This window comes from Microcaecilia unicolor, chromosome 6, assembly GCF_901765095.1.
Source record: "Microcaecilia unicolor chromosome 6, aMicUni1.1, whole genome shotgun sequence".
Lineage (NCBI taxonomy): Eukaryota > Metazoa > Chordata > Amphibia > Gymnophiona > Siphonopidae > Microcaecilia > Microcaecilia unicolor.
The window spans coordinates 153515215-153537000 of NC_044036.1; the positions used below are offsets into that span (position 1 = coordinate 153515215).

Sequence of the window (21786 nt, forward strand, 5' to 3'; positions counted from 1 at the left end):
GAAAATGCCCATAATATTTCTGTGGGTGTCTATATGGTTAGTGCGCACTAAAAACACTAGCACACCTTAGTAAACAGGGCCCTACATATGTACGAAGTGCAGTTTGAATACAGATGTAATTTGTTATTATTTTGTGGATTTTCTGTTGTCTGGATTGGTGTATTTTATTATTATGCATGTTTTTTTTTTACTGTAACCTGCCTAGTACATTGGATAGACCGGATATAAATTTTTAAAATAAATAAACAAAACGGGACCCAAGGTAAATAATGCACATGAATGTCTGTTTGTGTGATGTAACACAGTGGCATCTCTTAGTAAATATAATTACATAGAAACATGAAGGCTGATAAAGGCCAAATGGACCATCCAATCTGCCCATCCTCCGTAACCACTAACTCTTCCTTTTCCTAAGGGATTCCACGTGCTTGTCCAAAGCTTTCTTAAATTTTTGGAGATTTATAGTTTAAATTAATTGGCTGTAGAGATGAGAGTTTTCATAAGTCCTCGTCTCTATGACCTCCACCAGGAGGCCATTCCATGCTTCCACCACCCTTTCCGTGAATGAATACTTTAGATTCCTCCTAAGCCTATTTCCTCTTAACTTCATCATATGCCCCCTCATTGTACAGTTTTCCTTTATTTGAAAAAGGCTCAAATTTAGGAAGGAACAGAGAGGCCTTGAACTATGGGTTCAATATATGGTGCCTAAAAATCAACGCCAAAAAAAATCACACATAGCGCTATTCTATAAACCCTGCCTAAAGTTAGGTGTGGTTTACAGAATATGTGTATACTAGCAAGTCTATTTGGACAGTATTAGTGATAGTCTCATGTGTGTGAGATTCTTTGAAGGAATAACTGTATATGCCAATCTGAAGACCCCTGAAGAAGGCCCTTTCGGCCGAAACATGGACCGTGTTGGGTCCTAATAAATCATTTTGGTTTTTAACATCTATGGCTTCAGTCTGGTCCTTCTGGATATCTTCCGCTTTCTTTGTTGTTTTCTTAAAGAATATGTTTAGCACCCATTCCCACGACTAAAATTTAGGCGCAACCATTTATAGCAATGAAAACCTGGTATAAATGCTGTGCCTAACTTAGATGTGGATTGCGCATGTTCTGTAATTGTGCGTATAATTTTTAGGAATGCCCACAACCCGCCCATGCCCCTCACATGGCCATGCCCCCCTTTTGAGATCCGCGTATTAGAAGATTACACTTAGAAAACTGCACGTGTAAATTCACGACCTACTTAACTTTCGGAAATCCTTGAAGACTCACCTCTTTAATAGAATATACCATAACAATCCATCATTTAAACATTAATAGACTGCCACGATACCTGTTATTCCGATAATGTTATATATATATATGATGCTTTTATACACTATGTTTCCCATGTTCTTATGAAATTAATAATTGTATATGCTATTCTGTCGCGGTGACACCATGGCGGAACAATGTAAGCCACATTGAGCCTGCAAACGTTTGGGAAAATGTGGGAAACAAATGCAATAAATAAATAATTAGTGCTAGTTAGTGCTGAAAATTGCTTGTTAGTGGCCAACTACTGGCAATGATTGGCTTGTTAAACAATTAACTTTAGTCGCCATATATAGAATCCCCCTGTATATGCTGAAGGAACAAAATATAAGGAACAAAGAGGTGAGGATGGTCCTTGAATTAAGATTTCAGTAGAGGGTCTGAGCAATGAAGGTCCCTTCTCAGTCTTTCTTGCTGAGATCGAGCATCTGTACCTTACAAGACGATTAACGCCCAGCCATCCGACTTCACTGGAGTCCATGGTTACGTTATGACTCTTTCCAAAACAGGAAAGTTAAAGTTCCAGTTAAAACTGAATAAATTCTAGACTCTACTTTGCCTATTCCGGTTGCGTGTGAGCATACATGTATACTTATATGAGTTCACATTAAATCGGAGAAGATACTGGCAAATTAAATGTTCAGCCTTGGGAAGATTAAATCCTTTCTAGAGCTTCTACTGTTCACAAACATAATGAACCTAGAAATAAAATGAATATTGATTTGGGCTGACATACTCATATCTACAAAACAAGAAAAAAAGGAGAAAATTAAAAGGCGCAATCAGCTATCCATATCAAAGGCTTTAAAGTCATCATTTGAACTGTACTGCAAGGGTTTTGTTTTTTTTCATAACAGCATCACATTTAGAGTTTTAACAACTATTTCAAGCAACTTATTGAAACTAGTTGAGGAACTTAATTGAAAAACACTGAAATGGAAAAACTCATCTCTACATCCAATTAATTTAAACTATGAATCACCAAAAATATGATCCAGACAGGCTTCAATGAAGGAAATCAATTAATGTAGGCAGCCTTACCAATGAACACATTAGCTGTAATAATAAAAAAACAAACCAGCGAACTTAGACAATAGGGTTCTGTCATTTTTCATTAGGTTTTATTTATTCAATACATAAATGTACTAACACAGACCCCTGGATTCTATACAGGTTACCCAAATTTGGGCACAGATCCCAGATTTATTTATTTGTTACATTTATACCCCACATTTTCCCACCTGTTTGCAGGCTCAATGTGGCTTACAAGTACCGTAAAGGCATTTGCCGTTACGGTTGATAACAAATACAAAATTGTGGTCAGATGAGGTAGGTGTGAGTCAGACGTCATTGGGCCAAGGGGAATGGTGGTGGTGAGTTGTCCAGTGCGGTCCTTGATTATGTTGTGTTGCTGGGTGTGGGGGGTTAAGTTGGATCGGAGGGATAGGCTTTTTTGAAGAGGTGAGTTTTTAATGATTTCCTGAAGTTTATGCATGCGAGAGTCCGTTCCATAGTTGTGCGCTCAAATAGGAGAAGCTGGATGCATATGTTTTGTATTTTGACCCTTTGCAGTTGAGGTAATGTAGGTATAAGTATGATCGTGCTGATTTTGATCTATTTCTAATTGGTAGATCTATGAGATTTGTCATGTATTCTGGGACTATACCGTAGATGATTTTATGGACCAAAGTGCAGATTTTGAAGAAGATCCATTCTTTGATTGGGAGCCAGTGCAGCTTTTCTCGGAGATCTGAGTGCGAGCTAATAAGTTAGTGAGTCGTTAACAGTTAATAACTGGTGCTAATTGATACTCATTTGAAGTTACACCGCTGATCTGCCCTACGCCCTATTCTATAATATGGATGCCTAAATTTTATGGTGCAACTCAAAAGGGGCATGAGCAGGTCAGTACTACTACTAGTAATAATAATAATCATTTCTATAGTGCTACTAGATGTATGCAGCACTGTACACATTATATGTAGGTACTTTCTCTGTCCCTAGAGGATTCACAATCTAAGGGGCCTTTTTACTAAGGCGTGTAGGCGTCTATGCACGTCCAATGTGCATCAAATTGGAACTACCGCCCGGCTACTGTGTGCCCCAGGTGGTAATTCCATTTTTGACGTGCGTCCAAAACACGTGGTAGAAATGTTCTACTTCGCGGTGCTTACCTGGCAGTAACTGGCTGTGTATGCACGCCGACAATTACCGCCCAGTTAATGCGTGAGACCTTACAACTAAGTCAACGGGTGGCAGTAAGGTCTCAGGCCAAAAATGGACAAGCTCTGGTTTTAATTTCGCTGCAAAACCATTTTCAGATGTCATCCCCCCACCCACCCAAAAAAGCCCTTTTTTGCAGGCGCGCTGAAAAATGGACCTGCATGTGTCCAAAACATACGCCTACACCAGCGCAGGCCATTTTTTTGGTGCACCTTAGTAAAAGAGTGCCTATGTTTTTGTATCTTGGGCAATGGAGGGTTAAGCCACTTGCCCAAGTTCACAAAGAGCTGCAGTGGGAATCAAACCAACATTTAACAGGGATATTGGCCAATAAGATGATAGGAAAGCCCAATCATTCCTAGGTTTAGGAATAAGAGTAATAAGAGCCTGACTCGCCTCTATAGGGAAAGCTTCACACCTGTTGTAAACAGGCCTCTAGAGGGTCTCCAAACCTACTCCCCAAAGGATGGTAATATTCTTCTGAAAACAATCCGGCCCTGCTGTTTTGTATAATTTTAATGACCAAATAACTGCTTGAATTTCAGCTCTGTAATTTCTCGGTTCAAATACTGAAGCTCCTCTTCGGTAAGCTTAGGAAGCCCAGTCTCTCAAAGCTGAAGCTCCCCTCTCCCTGTAATAGCAATGGGTCAGTGTAAAATTTTTTAATGTTTTTTTTTTTCAAAAAACAAAATATCTTTAGGTTTAGTTCGGGGAGCGCCATGTTCATCTATTTTCAACCCTTCATAACGAGAGATTTCCAAGTATGAATCGGACGAACCAATAAACATTCTGATTTATGACCAAATGTATACAATTTGTATTTGTAATAAGTAGTACTTTTGTAATAGACAATTTAAAGCCACCTGGACCGCTAATAAACTGTCTTTACTGGCTTGAGTAGGATAAGCTTGAAAACTCCTTTGCTCTCTTGTAAATTCTTTTTACAGTTTCAAAATATTTTTATTTGATTCTTTTGTTATCCTTGCCATAAAGGCAATGATGTCCCCCCATAACACTGCCTTCGCAGTTTGCCAAAATAATGCAGGCTGCTTTCTATGGCACCCATTACGCCTACAATACTCCTCCCACCGGGTCACTATATAGGATTAAAACTGAGAGCCATAATATAAACATTGTGGGAAAGTCCACCTGGCTCTCACTTTATAATCTTCAGAGGATTTAATCTCCACCCAAATAGGTGAATGATCTGAAATCACTATAGGTCCTATATGTGCCTCCACCACTCGATCATATACTAGAAAAAATATATATATATAGTCCAGTCAAGAATCAGAGGTATGTGCTCTAGCAACATGTGTAATTTCTGTGTCAAAAGGATACAGGGTCCTTCAACTGTCAAGTATCTCTAGAATCCCACAGAGATAATGTAACCCTTTTGTAATATTCACCCTCGCCAGAGAAGCAGGGTTTCTGTCTATAGCAGGGTCAATGACCATATTAAAATCTGTAAATAAAAACAATGGATGATCTCCCAACGCCAATCATTTATTGACCACGTCCACTAAAAAGGCGTGGCCTGCTGTTTTGAGACAATAGACATTGGTTAAGATGACCCTGTTGCCCTGCCAACACAACGCCGCTATTATATATCTCCCTTCTGAGACCACAACAGCAGACTGCACCTTGCAGAAGAAGGCCTTGCCTTGCAAAATAGCTAGTCCTGCTCTCAGCTCAATGGAAGAAGCTACAATAACACTACCCACCCAATCTCATTTCAATTTTTGATGTTCTGTCTGGACAAGCTAGGTTTCCTGTAAACAGGCCACTTGTACTCCCCGTCGCCTCAACTCTGTAAAGATGTTATAGTGCTTTATGAGGACTCAATACCAGACACATTCCATGAAAACATTTGAGTGCCCTTTATCAAGTCACTACAGCTGGTGAAATGATAGTAACAAGCATTGAACAGAAGATCCAACAGCCTCCTCCCTATACCTACAAAATCAAAGATTCCCACAAGGTCTTACATTTCAGCTCAGTTAATCCCCAACTTCCTAATCCAGGTCCCCCCCCCCACCCAATCCAACCCCAGTATCCTTTCCAAACCTCTATCCCACCTCCTCCCAACCCCCTTTGTAAAAAAACATACACATTAAGAGTATCATGTGAATGTACCATACATCCCCCTCCCATCTCTCCTCCTATGTATAACCATACATTTGCCACAGTACTATAAATACTAGAAAGAAAGAAATTTAATATGAGAATACTGCGGTTCCAAACTAAGGCAATTCGACTGTAAACTTAACATGTACTCTTAGCTGTGTAAAATGAAAACTATGTAGAATGTGAGAATGAGAAAGAAACCTGCTCCAGAATATAACTGTGGAAAACTCTAAAGTTCCAAAGCTAATGTCTATAACATGAGAAAAAATATATACTCGAGCCTGAAGTCCACTCAGAAAATTAACTCACTACAGGGATTCTGTCCAGCACAATCGTCCAGAGAAGAGAAAGGGACTGCTGACACAATAGCAAGAATACTCAAGAAACACCAAGTCTCCGTCCATCCATCTGCCAGGCCCTGTGCACCAGGGGCGTAGCCAGACCGCTTGGTGGGAGGGGGCCAGAGTCCGAGGTAGGGGGGCAATTTTGGTCTGCTGCCCTGCTGCCAACCCCCCCCCCCACACCGCCGAGCCACTCCCCACCCACCACGGCAGCAAATACCTTGACTAGCAGGATCCCCAACCCCCACTAGTTGAAGCCTTCTCCAGCGCCGGTCTCCAGCACCGCCGCATTGCCTGCCCTTCTCTCTCTCTTCCCCCTCGTGTCCTGTACGCTCCTTTTAGTGAAACTACTCAATTTCACTAAAAGGAGCGTGCAAGACGTGAGGGGGAAGAAAGAGCAGGGCATGCAATGCGGAAGCACCGGAGACCAGTGCTGGACAAGGCTTCAGCTGGCAGGGGCTGGGGACCCCACCAGCAAAACCAGGGGCCCAGAGTAAATTTGAGGGGGCCCAGGTTCCCTTGGCCCCATGTAGCTACGCCACTGCTGTGCACTCCAACAACCACAAGGTAACAAGTCCGCCATCTTTGCTAAATCAGGGCATTCAATTTAACTTATACAATATTCGTTGTAGATATCCTGAAAACTTGACTAGCTGGGTGCGCCTTGAGAACTGGATTGAGAACCCCTGTTCTAGAGGTATAGTACCAGACAAGCGGAATGGGGAAGGAAGTCTTTAAATCTTTATGTTGGGCAATGCTGAAAATGCAACATTAATTTGGTTTGTTATTAAGAGACAAAGAGCCCCATTCATCCTATTAGTCTGTTTCCCTATGGTGAAACTCTTTTGAAAAAAGGACTCAAATTGTTTGTCATCACCTTGAGAGAGCAAAGAGAAAAAACAAAATTTAACTAATGTTTTTCATTTCTTTTTAAATGGAACACATATTTCAAGAAAACTTGGCAGAGCTTTGCTATAAGAAAGGAAGAATTAAATTCCCAGTATACCTTTACATTTAGACTATCATGCAAGTATTTTAGTAAAATACATTTCTATTGCTATTTTCTATAACAATGTGGTGGTCTAGTTGTCATATTAGTCAAAGAGAAAATCTTCAGCAGGCTGTGACACTTAATTGTGCAACCATAACAATTATCCAAAAACACTGCTATTCATGGCTTTTTAAGATCATATATATAGGTCCCTTCTGGCCACATCTGCAGAGAAAAATGTAGACTTGAAACCTTACTCACATCACTTTGGTTCGCCAACATTGTATTGTTTTTATCATGCTACACAGAAGAACATTAAAAAAAACCCAAAACACACTAAGTCCAGAAGTGTAGCCAGAATAACAATTTTGGCAACACCTACAGTGACCATGGGTGGGCGCTAGGTTCCCTATACCTAGGCTGCCCTTTTTCTCTTTCCTCTCTTCCCCTCCCCTCCAAACTAAAATTATTTTAGCTGGAGAGGATCCTTCGAGCCCCACCAGCTGGAGAAATCTGGAACCCACGAGATCACCTAAAGCGTCGCTGTTAGTGGCCCAAAGCACTGCAACTGCACCACACCCGCAAGCATGCTTAATTTGTGCGCATAATCTGAGCAGGTGCGAGAGCTGAGCATGCTTGCAGAACTACTGCATCCAAAACTCATGCTTGGGTCCTTGTGTGGGTCCTTAGATGTAAAGTGTTTCAATATCATATTTGCAAATTGTATTTCAAAACGTTTTATTAAGAAAACTAGTAAAAGAAGCCTGTTTCAGAGCAAATGAAATGGGCGCTAGCAAGGTTTTCGTCGCCAACACCCCCCTCCATCCCTGGGCAACCCCTTCGTTGTTCTGGCATTGCTCTGCCCCCGTCATGACGTTTGACGTGAGGGCGGGGCCCGGAGCGATTTCCCACCCTCCCCGCCTCCCTGCCAACCCCTTCGTTGTTCTGCCATTGCTCCGCCCTCAAGGGCGGGGCCCGGAGTGATTTTGGTGGCTTCACCACCATGAACCTTCGAACCTTTTTGAAGGAAGTCAGAGCTTGGCTTCACTGACGTCAGTGTCCTCAGAACGTTGAGGGTGAGTTTTATTATAGTAGATATCAGAACACCCAGTGCACATTTTTTCACGTGACGCTGGATGCCACTTACATAATACTGCAATTCCTTTCGTCGTGTATCACCATTTTGCGGTGTGTCCCCCCCCCCTTACAGAATTTACCAGCATCTTATCCAGATATCCCATCCTCTTAATCTCACCCCCTCTCTCAAAAGCAAAAAGGCAGAGCCCAGTTTCATTATAATCAACCTAAATCAACCTATACCATGTTTCACACCAATCTGCCAAACACATATCGGACTGTAGTTCCAAGATAGCTGAGCACTTTTTTCCTCACTGTCGGGGAGAAAGATTAAATATAGTCATTTCATATCATCAAAAAATGCTTTCTGCCTTTTAGTCAACTGTCAATTTGTCCATCTGAATCCCATTATGCAAGGCTTTTCTCCACTGGCAAAAAGGAAGGTGAGTCCAGCCACCTCCACACTTTTGCAAACACTTTCTTTCCCTACTAGCCTAGCTTTCTTAATAAATTTTTGCTTTACTTTCTTCCCAATGGTAAACACGACCCATAGGTCAAACAGAATTTAGGAGTGAATTCCATAATTCGTGCTGAAGAAACCCGCTTAAGCACTAGTCTATAAACCACATCTAACCTTAGGTGCAGCTTATAGAACAGTGCTTAAGTCCCAGGGGTTGTGCATAAATTTAGGTGTGTCCATTTGCACCAACAAAAATGTGGAGCAAATGCCACTGCTGTGCTTAAATATACACGTGGACACCCCCCCCCCCCATTCTATAATTGCACGTGTAACCAAAAAACACACCCATGATCTGCCCCGAACCGCCTATGACCCTCTCATTTCCACACCCCCTCATGCCAATTAGCGCTAATAGTTGCTTGTTAAAAAGCTGATTATTGGCACTAACCAGCTCGTTATTCAATTAAATTGCATCCACAAATTAGGCACACCCAAATTTGCATGTGCAATTTTTGGCAACTTTTATAGAATTGGGGGTTAGGGATAAATCTCAAAAGATTGCCTAAAAGGTTAGGTGCTGGGATGATTGATGCTAAGCGCAAATTCTATATTGGCATTTAGACTAATATTCCATAACATCAATTGCACACGTAAGTCCGCAGTTATGCACTTAACTTAGGGGTGAGCATGTACGCCAGCTCAATGACTAGTGCAAATACTCATACCTAGCTGTTGGCAGTTACGCATATTCTAAAACCCCTGACACATCCATGTCTCTCCCATGTCCACATCACCTTGCAGTTGCATTCTACAGATTTTGCGTGCACAATTTGTAGAATATCAACTAAGAGCATTTACACAAGTAACTACAAATTAGTGAAAATTAGCTCCCATTAAAGCCAATTATTGGTTAATGCCAACAGCTGCAGCCCTACTATTAGGCCACCTGAGGCGGGGGACTCAGGCAGCACTCTTGTGAGGCGGCATCGCCTCCCGCCTTTCCCCGAAATTAACTTTTTCTTTTCTTGTTTTTCAAAAGAAGGCAGAGCCAATGATTCCCACAAGCTGCTCTGTCACCAGTCCCGACTCCTTCTCACTACCGCAGGCGGCCCACCTCCGAAGAAACAGGATATTATGTCAGAGAGGTGTGCCGCCCGCAGTAGAAGAGGAGGAGCCAGGTCCGGCAGCAGGGCAGCCTATGGGAGTCACTGCCACCACCTTCTTTTGAAAAACAAGAATAGAAAAGGTAATTTCGGGGAAAGGGGTTGGAGAAGGAAGGGAGCGGTGGCGGAGGAGCTAGGGCAACAGCTCACTTCTTGCCTCAGGCAGCAGATTGTCTTGGGCAGCCCATGAATACCAATTAGCAGCTAATTATTAAACTATATTATGTATGTAACTGACGCTATTTTGTAACTTGCGCACGCAGCTTTGCGCACCGAGTGCAAAATTGTTTATAGAATTAGGGGATTAGAGGATAACTTTTGAAAGCAGTTTACCCAGGTAAAGTGTTTTGGCTGAAAACTGTCTTTCTCGACTAACTAAAAATATATTGTCTTCCACTCAGTATATAGAAAATAAATTGTGAGTTGTTTCAGGAGGTATTTTAAGCTGGGGAGAAAATTATGCACTTAGATGGCATTTTCACAACTACATGGGCTGTTTTCCCCCTCTTGGCTGGCTATACAAAAGAGCACATTACGTGGCTGCTTTAAGCATGCACACTCTATGCAATTTTTTTTTGACATGGAATCCACGTACTTTCTCTCTGAAAATTATTGTAAAATACACGTGCTAAGTGCAGCTGCAGTTGTAAACATCAGGTAGGTTATTTCAAAATTGTCACCTTAATAAGATATCCATATTAAAGCGCAATTAATTTCAAATTTTCAAGCTGTCTCGGTTTTGATGCCATGCAGTAAGTTGATCCCATTCATACCTCTCCAGTCTTTAATTGCTCTCTTACCTCCACAGGAAACCTCTTGCCATTGATGCTGTGTTCAGAGCCAGCTGAAGCATTACTCTGTCCCCAATGAAACTCCACTTTTTCGGCTTTGAACCTGCCTGGCAGCCCGGCACCACTGATAAAATAATCATCCTTCAGAAGAATAGCAACTGCAAACAAGAGGGGGGAAGGGAGGGAGAGAAAAAATGTCAAAAATGTTTTAAAAGGTCAAGTGAATTTACATTATAGATAGATAGATAGATAGATAGATAGATAGATAGATAGATAGATAGATAGATAGATAGATAGATAGATAGATAGATAGATAGATAGATAGATAGATAGATAGATAGATAGATAGATTCATCAAAGCTTGAGTTGCTTTTCTCAGTCTTTGGTTTTATGCACTGGTAATTTGAGTCCTACCCAAGGGCTTAGGAACTATACAGGTAGCTGCTAAGTATGAAGCAGTTACAGATGAAGCTGCCATAGTGAAGACAAATTTCGAAGACATTTTCCTGGCCAAACAGCATTTTTCCATGGAAATGAACTCTCCAAAAACTGTAATCAGTTTCAACTATTTGCTCGAAAGGTGCCTTCAAAACGTGCGCTGCAAATGTAGTCAGAAAAGACCTCAGAGCAATTCTGTTCTGTGACTTCCAGGGTTAGGAGTTAAAATTATATATATCAGGAAAACACCTCACTAAAAACGCACTAAAATTGAGCAATTTTTCATAAAGTTTAAAGTGCACTTATGTTAATAACTCAACTGTTTCCTGCATCTTCTTATGACATTTATATATCCCTTACAAAGGTTACTGTTTCACCCAAAACTGCCTCGGAGATATTAATGTCAGACCACTGGGACATATTTAGGATTATAAGAGTAACATCCAGCACTGTCCTGGCGCCAGGCCTACTGTCTGCTTCCTCATTCCTAGCTGGCACAGCCATAATTATAGTGTCAATAGGGTACAATAGTACATGTGCAGCAACTTGAGGATGAACATCCCCCAAATCTTGTTGTTCAGCTATATGGCAGCAGAAAATATTTTTGGTGCAGAACTAACTTAAGCAATGGCTCTAAGGCCCTGACCACAGCAGAGAGAAGTTGGGAACGAGCAAGGCCATGAGCCTCCAACTTCCACTCTAAGAAGAGGAAAACCAAGACAAGTATAACCAACTATCTTCTTCCTATCTACCTGCCAAAGCAGTGAAAGAGTCAGGAAAAGTGTGGGGCCATCCCCCTCCTCTTTCTTGCATACCCAACAATGTTTACTTTCTTCTTGCTAATGAGAAAAGAGACATTTGGGAATGACCTGTGTAAGGATATGCTAAGGCCAATTTTACCACAGTTTGGTAAAAGGGCCCCAATTGGCAGATAAAGACCAGTCTGTTCAGTAAGGTTGTTAGCGTTGTATTGCCACTCCATGCAGGTAACCCACTCTTTGGAAGTGATACTTGAATAAGGGCATTAAAACGTCTTAATACAAGACAACAAATGAAATAAATATCTTTATAGGACTCAGCAATGCTGGCTGATCTGCAAGGCTTCGTTCTGTTTCTGTGAGTCTGACGTCCTGCACATACAATGTGCAACACGTCAGAAACAGAACAAAGCCTTCGGAGCAAGAAGAAGACCTCCTCGGCTGGCGGGGATTGGGATCCCCCGCTAGCAAAGGTAGCCCACAGCGATGGCGGGGGAGGGTTGGCGGCAAGAGGGGGGAGGTCGAGAGGGTCGTCGACAGGGAGGTCTAGGGCCAAATCTACAGGGGCCCAGGCACCACATATCTATGCCACTGCCCTATATATGACAGTTATGTAGACACTGAAGAGAAATGTAAAATGAGGAGTGAAGATGGGAACCTCTACATGTTCCTAAAAGCACCATCATTAAAAAGTGCTTTAAAATTCTATTTGGATCTAAGACACTACATAATATCCAATTCTTATTGGGTTTACTATTAATCACAAAGAGCCTCGCCGACTGATTATAGATTTGAAGAACTGAAGCAAATGAATACAAATCGCATTAATCTCTTCCTTGCTCAATGAAAAATGGGATATTCATTACTCAGAAAATATAGAGAATTACATAAAAGGCCAACACAGCTTAATAGGTGTCAAAATAGCATGAAATGAATTACTTCCAAACATAGCATGCAATGGAAATCTTCCATTTTAATTCTACATACCTCAAAACATAAAACATACACTTGCACGTTTGATAGCCCCACACAGTGTGAAGAACTCGGGATTGATTATTCTAAGCAAACCTGTAATGCCATACGCAGAGGCGTATTTTCAAACCACTTAGACTTACGAAGTCCCATAGGTTACTATTTAAATCTGTAAGTCTAAGGGGCCCTTTTACTAAGCCGCGGTAGGGCAGCGCGGGCGCCCGGCGGTAATTCTGAAATTGGCATGCACTGTTTCCCATGGTAGAAACTAATTTTATAATTTCTACCATAGGGGGCGTTTCCGGCAGTAATCGGCAGCGTGGCCACATTGCCACGCACTGTCTGATTACCGCACGAGTAGTGTGTGAGACCTTACCACCATGTAAATAGGTGGCGGTAAGGGCTCAGGCAGTAAATAGCTGCTACTTTTAATATTAACCTCTAAACTCAATATGAAGTGGTGGCAGGAGTAGCTGTGGAAACACGATTTAATAATTCATGACTCCCCCTGCACGGTAAAAAGGAAATTAAGCTGCCAATCCAAAATGTTCAACCAATTTGGTATCAGTTGTGATTAACAGAGAGGAAAAAGCCTCAAGGTGCCTGGGTCAAGTATGCTCCCAATTGCTTGGTCTTAAGAGGATCTACTCCTCATCATGGGCAAAATACCTCCCCAAAGTCACAGCTGAATGCAGAGGAGAAATAGTCATTGGGCAAGAGTTCTCCCTAATTCTAACTCTCCTAGAAGTTGCTGCTTTCTGCCAGCCAGCTCATAATCTGCCTAAATCAATCAAGAAAAACTTAGCTAGTATTTGGGTATTGCATACAGATTCATCTGACAGGTATTATCCAGCCTGTTAATTTTTCCACAGCTGTTCCCCACGCAGACCCTGAAGCTTGACAAGAGCACAGCGAAACGCTGGCCACCGTCGGTCGGGGGTATTGAAGCTGTGGCAACCGTGGATATCAACAGATTGTCCTTCACAAGCTAACTTTTAATATTAACGCAGGTCCATTTACTGCTACATTTTAAAGAGGCCCAGCATCTGCTAATTTCACACGTCCAAACCAGCGCAGGCCACATTTTACCGCGGCTTAGTAAGTGGGCCCTTGAGTGGTTGAAAATGAGTCCCACAGTAAACTGACACAGCAGACAGTGCAGATATAACCAAATCCATGCATACAATCATGGAGTATTACTTTATATTTTGAACAAAGAAAGTAAACTTGTGCACATCTCTTATATATAATGCACAATAAGATTCGGTGGCATCTCATAAATACTTGATCAACTATAAATCATGGGTCATTTTAAATGAATAAATAAAATGATAATTATGAGGATGTACAATGCAAAATATTTATATAATCCATCCATTTTGCAGTATTTTACTTCTTACTATGGTATGCCCCAGGGCAAATAATAAAGTACCACTGCATTAACTTTATGGTTCACTTTCTCTACCCTGCCTGATGGAATTAAACCTTAGACAACGAACCCATTCTCAAAATAAAATGCAGATGGCTGGTATAACAAATAAATCTTATGTTGAATAATCACCACTAGAGTACTGCGGCAGTTTCATAACTAAATAAGGGTCCTGTTTACTAAACAGCGTTATAGGCGCATTAGCGTCTTTAACGCGCATTAACTATGTACCTCGTGGCTCTTGCGGTAATTTCATTTTTGGCGTACGTCTGATACGTGCGTCCAAAAAATTATTTTCGGACGTACGTATTGGGTGTGCGGCAAGTGTCATTTTAGGCGCGTAGGTCATTACTGCCTGGTTACCGCGCAATACTTTAACACTAGGTCAATGGCAGGCAGTAAGGTCTCAGACCCAATAAGGATGTGTGGCAATTTTCATTTTGCCGCACGTCCATTTTCGGCAAAAATTTTAAAAAGGCATTTTTTACAGGTGCGCCGAAAAATAATTCTGCGCGTGCCCAAAACACACGTCTACATTACCGCAGGCCATTTTTCAGTGCGCCTTTTTAAAAGGGCCCCTATGTGAGTTAACCAGATAGGTGCCACTCCTACCGGATAATCTCATGGTGACTATCAACCCCTTAATTTACTAGCAGGTCCACCAAGTTGGGGTTCAACAGAAAGGCTTACCTGTCTTCCCTGTGTTTTTCATCCAGGTTTTGTTGGATGATTCATTGTCAAAGCCATCAAGCCGCAGTTCTTGGTATTCATCCCCAACCTGCGTGTTCCGATCTGAAATATCTATTGGAGACTGGTGGATGCCTCCACAGTCTATACTCGATATTACCCAGTTTTCAGGTCCATATAAACCTGTTCAAAAGAGAAACCATCATTTTCATCATTGAGAGTCACAGTTTAGGACAAAACCAAATATGCAAAGCCAGAGATGCCAAGTTACCCAGTTCCAGGCTGGAAATTTTGAGACAGACCTGATTTTGAACTTACATCCCAAAGCAGTGTGGGATTTGTAGTGCCTGATCCTGCCTATTTGAAACCAGTGCTGGAAGTCTCATAATGCACCATGATGGGGTCGTCACTCCAACCTGGAACTGGGTAACTTGGCATAGTTGCAAAGCTAAATACAAAATTCTTCATATTGAGACACCGTTTATCTAATTTATTCTCAATCCTACACTGTTTATCTAATTTGTTCTCAATACTTATATATTTACAGTCCTATTTACTTTTCAAATGCAATAAATTGAATATTTCTATGAACAGTAAGAACAATGCTTCAGTTTTTAAAGCATTACCAAAAATTCTCCTTCCACAAATTCGTTTGTTGTATAATTGCAAGATACTCATACTACAAGATTTACCAATACGTGAACAGAAAAACTGCAAAGTACATGGTGGAGTTCACTCATAGAAAATGATGATAAAATCATTACTGGACAGTAATCCCATGATATCTTTACTACCATTGACTTAGTGGAAAGAGGGTAGTTTTGAGTCTCCCTTAGGTTCATGCAGGTCCCTGCAGGCTGCAAGGGGATTTTCAAAAGGGGAACTCTGTGATGGGCCAGTGCCTCAGGAACCTTTTGATCAAGGAAGCCCCGGAGATGTAATTACCTGGGATAAAATACAAATGCGGATCTTCCCAGGCCCAAATTCGGTGCCACCCTTGTCCCCAATTTGAGGGCAGGCGATATTCATAAAGAATTTTTCCAAGAGAACACATTTACTTGCAGAAATGCTTTTGAAAACCTAGAACCTGAAGAAATCATTGAGGTTACTTATATAACCCTTTTTAGGGTAGAGTATCAAATGCATTACACAAATGTATTTTTAGTTGGATTAGCTGAAGGCAGAGCTGGAGCTAGTGTAGCTTGAAGGCCAGCTAACATAGGGTTTTTTTTTTACTAAAGCTTAGCTCGAGTTATCTGCAGCAGGGCCCATTTTATTCCTATGGGCCCTACTGCAGATAACTCGAGCTACGCTTTAGTAAAAGACCCCCATAGCACCCACTTTGTCTCTCACACAATAAAGCAGTCCACACAATAAGGGTTGCTTCAAAAGGATCTCTTACACCTTGGATAGCTAACCAGGTAAAGTCTCTGACAACTAGTTACAGTTCCTTACATTCTAGCAGATGATAATAATGATAGGTAACAATTTCACAATCTTCCTTCTTGTTTCATTATCTACGTAGAGTCTCAAGGTATAGTTGGGTCTTTCCAGAGGGAAGTCTGGCGGACACAGATGTCTATACCTTGGGCGCATTTCTTCTCCAGATGGATTATTTAGCACCTCATCTCTCTCCCTTACTTCCTGTCCTATCAGGCAGTGTTAAGAGAACAGGATCCCTGTACCTGTGCTCAGTAGCAGTAGTCTAGTAGCTCGGTAGGCTCAGTTTTCCCAAATAAAGAGGCTGCTGCAGCTTCGAGCTTAATGGTAATAGTCTGCATGGTTCTGGTGCAATGGCCCAGGGCTGCAAGCCAAAGACAGTGACTGTTCCCCTAGGTATAGGAGCCAAATTTCCCTCCCAAAGACTTGATTCTCCTACCCTGTCAGTTAGGCAGAGAGGTGCAGCCCCTGTTCTGGAAGTTGATGGGTTAGTGAACGCTCAGAACAGTTCCTCTTTCTGGTAGAGTGCTGGTGGAGGTTCTGGTACTGTTATATCTACACTGATATGAAAGCCACTATGCTAGTTATTCTATGGGTTGATATTCAAAGCGATTTTTAACCTGCCACAAATGGATCCTGACCGGTTAAATCGCCTGTTCAGGGATAACCACTCATTTTCATTTAACCAGTCAGTGTCAATTTAAATAACTGGTTAGCACAGAACTGCAAATGGGCTATTTTGGGGGTGTTCTGGGGATGGAGTTGGCTCTTGGCCAGTTAGGTGTCGATATTTGGCACTTAACTGGCCAGGTTAACTGCATAAAAGGCTGTCCTATCTTTATGTGGTAACCCATAGCTGGTTAAATGCTGATATCGCACTTAAGCAGCTATGAATTATCCAGAAATTATGCCGCAGCGGTCAGCGGCTGAACATTTATTTATTCATTCATTCTTATATCCCACAATTATCCAAAAACAAGATTCAGTTCAATGTGGCTTACAGTTAACAGAGGAGAAATTACAGTCATGTTTTACAATTACAAAGCAGTACAGAACATCAGTAACAAGTATAATTAACCATAATATATCTTGAAAAGGTAGGTTTTTAATTCTTTTCTGAACTGAAGATAGTTTGTAATGTTTCTTGTGTCCTTGATAATTTAATTCCACCATTTAGAATGCAGATAACTAAATTCAGCCATATAGATGGATTTGTAAATTAAGTTTCTGCAGTTGGGTAAGTGAAGTAATAAGTAACCTCTAGTTCCTGGACTTCCATTTCTTGGTGATAGTTCAATCAAGTCTAGCATGAACTCAGTAGACAATCCAAACAATATTTTGAAAATGAGAGCACTAGTGGAGGAGTGGCCTAGTGGTTAGGGTGGTGGATTTTGGTCCTGAGGAACTGAGTTCGATTCCCACTTCCGGCACAGGCAGCTCCTTGTGACTCTGGGCAAGTCACTTAACCCTCCATTGCCCCATGTGAGCCTGCCATGAGTGGGAAAACGCGGGGTACAAATGTCACCAAAAAAAAAAAGAATAATTTGGCCTTAATTGGGAGCCAATGTAGCATTACAAGCAATGGGGTTACTCTTTCATATTTTGGCTTTTTGAACATCAGTCTTGCTGCTGTGTTTTGAATGGTCTGCAGTGATTTTAGTATGCTTTCTTTGCATCCTACACTTGCCGCATTGCAATAATCTAATTGGACAACATCAACGATTGTACTATAAGACGAAATGATTGTCTTGAGAAAATAATCTCTAATGCTTCTCAGTTTCCATAGAGTGTTGAAACGTTTTGATATGACTGCTGAAACTTGATTTTCAAAAATAACACCTATATCATCGCTCTAGACTATAAGTTATACTGAATACACAGACCAGAAAAATATTCAATATGCAGCACAAAGACTTTTTGGAAATAAAAGAAATTATTAACTGTTCCACATTTCCTTTAGAAATTAAAATGGATTAATAGGTTAGAAAGAACCGAGTCTTGTTGTAGGTCTCTTTCATGCAGCAGAAGCAATTTAAAAAGATAAAGAAATTCTACAAGTAAGACCTGTGTGTGTCAAAAAGGTGACACACGCAGGCTCATTTTTGAAAGAAGACGCCCATCTTTTGACACAAATCGGAAGATGGGCGTCCTTCTCACAGGGTCACCCAAATCGGCATAATCGAAAGAAGATTCTGGGTGTCCCCAACTGCTTTCCGTCGTGGGGACGACCAAAGTTCACGGGGCCGTGTCGGAGGCATAGCGAAGACGGAACTTGGGCGTGCCTAACACATGGGCATCCTCGACCCATAATAGAATAAAAAAGGGTGTCCCTGATGAGCAGTTGGACGACTTTAACTGGTCCTGTTTTTCTTATGACCAAGTCACAAAAAGGTGCCCGAACTGACCAGATGACCGGAGAGAATCGGGGATCACTTCCCCTTACTCCCCCCAGTGGTCACTAACCCTTTCCCACCCTCAAAAAACATGTTTAAAAATATTTTGTGTCAGCCTCTATGCCAGCCTCAAATGTCATACTCAGGTCCATCACAGCAGTATGCAGGTCCCTGGAGCAGTTTTAGTGGGTGCAATGCACTTCAGGAAGGCGGACCCAGGCCCATCCCCTCCTACCTGTTACACTTGTGGTGGTAAATGTGAGCCCTCCAAAACCCACCAGAAACCCAATGTACCACATCTAGGTGCCCCCTTCACCCGTAAAGGCTATGGTAGTGGTGTACTGTTGTGGGTAGTGGGGTTGGGGGGGTTGGGGGGGCTCAGCACATAAAGGATTCACACTGTATACAAGAACACACAACCTACAGCACACGAGGCCAAATAGACTCGGAAACATTCTGGCAACAGATGTGCAATAATGAATGGTCAGCACAAACGGATACTACATACTATCTTTCAGATTGGGATAAAAGATGCAAAAACATATTAGACGAAATAGCACCCTTACATACAAGACCCTCACATAGACATAACTCGATACCATGGTTCAACGAAGAACTGAAAAAATTAAAAACACAATCCAGGAAACTCGAAAGAGCATGGAAAAAAATAAAAGATGATGCACAAACACTCAACGCATGGAAACAAACTCAAAGAAAATACAAATATGCCATAAGACAAGCCAAAAGGCTATACTACAAAACCAAAATAGGGCCTGAATACAAAGACACGAAAAAACTATACCAACTCGTGAACAAACTACTAGACATCACCTCGGTCACCACAACCAACACAGACACCCCAAAGGCAGACAAATTTGCCAAATACTTCAAGGAAAAAAAATTGTAAATCTGCACAACACACTACCTCAGAACATCACCGACATCGAAAACTTCATCGAATGTATGGACCCAAACCCTGGTGAATGCCCAGCGGACAGATTCTGGACAAGATTCGCTCTCCTCACCATGGAAACAGTCCATCAAGTGACTGACAGGTTCTCCAAGACTCACTGTAAACTGGATACCTGCCCCAGTTATCTAATAAAATCCGCCCCCCACCGCTTCATAGCAGACCTCACATCCCATATAAACTACATGCTTCAACATGGTCTATTCCCTAAGGACAATGGCAACATCCTCCTCACCCCGATACCAAAAGATACCAAGAAAAAAACCAAACGATATCACTAACTACCGCCCAGTAGCATCTATCCCACTGGTAGTCAAACTGATGGAAAGCACGGTAACCAAACAACTTACTGATTAAATAAATAAATTCTCAATACTACACGAATCACAATCAGGATTTCGCGCCAACCACAGCACCGAAACAGTACTAATTACTCTCCTAGCCAAATTCAAACAAAAAATTGCATTAGGCAAAAGCGTACTTCTCCTACAATTCGACATGTCTAGTGCGTTCAACATGGTAAACCACAGCATACTACTAAGCACCCTAGAATATTTCGGAATTGGCGGAAGTGTACTTTACTGGATCAAGGGTTTCCTAACTACTAAAACATATCAAGTGAAATCAAATTCGAACATATCATCACCATGGAAAGCAGACTGTGATGTACCAAGGATCACCACTATCAGTGCTCCTTTTCAACCTAATGATGATTCCACTAGCCAAGTCCTTATCCAATCAAGGCCTTAACCCTTTTATTTACGCAATGTCAAAATATACATCCCTTACAAACATGATCTAGCAGAAATCACCAATGAAATCAAACTCAGCCTAAACATCATGAACTCATGGGCGAATGCATTTCAACTAAAACTTAACACAGAAAAAACACACTGTCTCATCCTCTCATCCCAATACAACACAAACAAACCCACCAACATAATCACCCCAGATCACAACCTCCCTATCTCAGATAGCCTGAAAATTCTCGGAGTTACAACTGACTGAAATCTCACACTGGAGAGCCAAGTGAAAGCTACAACAAAGAAAATGTTCCACTCAATGTGGAAGCTCAAACGAGTAAAACCATTTTTCCCAAGGGAAATATTTCGAAACTTGGTACAATCCATGGTACTAAGTCATCTAGACTACTGTAATGGAATCTACGTAGGATGCAAAGAACAAATCCTAAAGAAACTCCAAACTGTGCAAAACACAGCAGCCAGGCTTATATTTGGAAAAACAAGATTCAAAAACGCCAAACCCCTACGAGAAAAACTGCACTGCAAATCAACCTACTCATCCAGCTTCTCCTATTTAAGTACACAACTATGGAGCGCATTACCAAGCACCGTGAAAACAACAAACAACCACCTAAAATTCCAGCAATTACTAAAAACTAACTTGTTCAAAAAGGCATACCCTAACGATCCAACTTAAATGCCCTAACCCTGCAACACAACGAAACCAAATCTCGTACTAGACATAACTTAACTCTTCGCCCTTACTAATCTCTAATGTGTCTATAACACATGAACTGTACTTTGCTACAACATCACTCTATATTTGTTCATACCGATATTGGCGATCGCCTGTATGGTACTATGTAAGCCACATTAAGCCTGCAAATAGGTGGGAAAATGTGGGATACAAATGTAACAAATAAATAAATAAATAAAATAAACAAACAAATAAAGTAAGGGAGCTATGTACCTGGGAGCAATTTATGAAGTCCACTGCAATGCCCCCTAGGGTGCCCGGTTGGTGTCCTGGCATGTCAAGGGGACCACTGCACTACGAATGCTGTCTCCTCCCATGACCAAAGGGCTTGCATTTGGTCGTTTCTGAGATGGGCGTCCTTGGTTTCGATTATCACCGAAAATCAGAAATGACCAAGTCTAGGGACAACCATCTCTAAGAACGACCTAAATTTCAAGATTTGGGCGTCCCCAACCGTATTATCGAAACGAAAGATGGACGTCCATCTCGTTTCGATAATACGGGTTTCCCCACCCCTGTACGGGACATTTTGCGAGGATGTCCTCAGCAAATCTTGGGCGTCCCTTTTGATTATGCCCCTCACTGTGTCTCTCAATCAGGTGACATATGCACACCTACTCTCAGGGAAACAGCTGTTGTCTTGCCTGTTAAGCAGGATTCCTCAACAGCTACTCAAACATCAGTGACAGCAGCACTTATA

General features: G+C 41.6%; 1 protein-coding gene across 1 annotated transcript in view; it reads right to left on the reverse strand.

Annotated features, from left to right (window-relative positions):
• PTPRG (protein tyrosine phosphatase receptor type G) overlaps window positions 1-21786 on the reverse strand; it is a 708710-nt gene that overhangs the window by 366602 nt on the left and 320322 nt on the right. Inside the window, 2 exon segments of the mRNA XM_030208031.1 lie at window positions 10509-10657; window positions 14787-14966. Of these exon segments, the coding sequence (XP_030063891.1) occupies window positions 10509-10657; window positions 14787-14966 (329 nt within the window).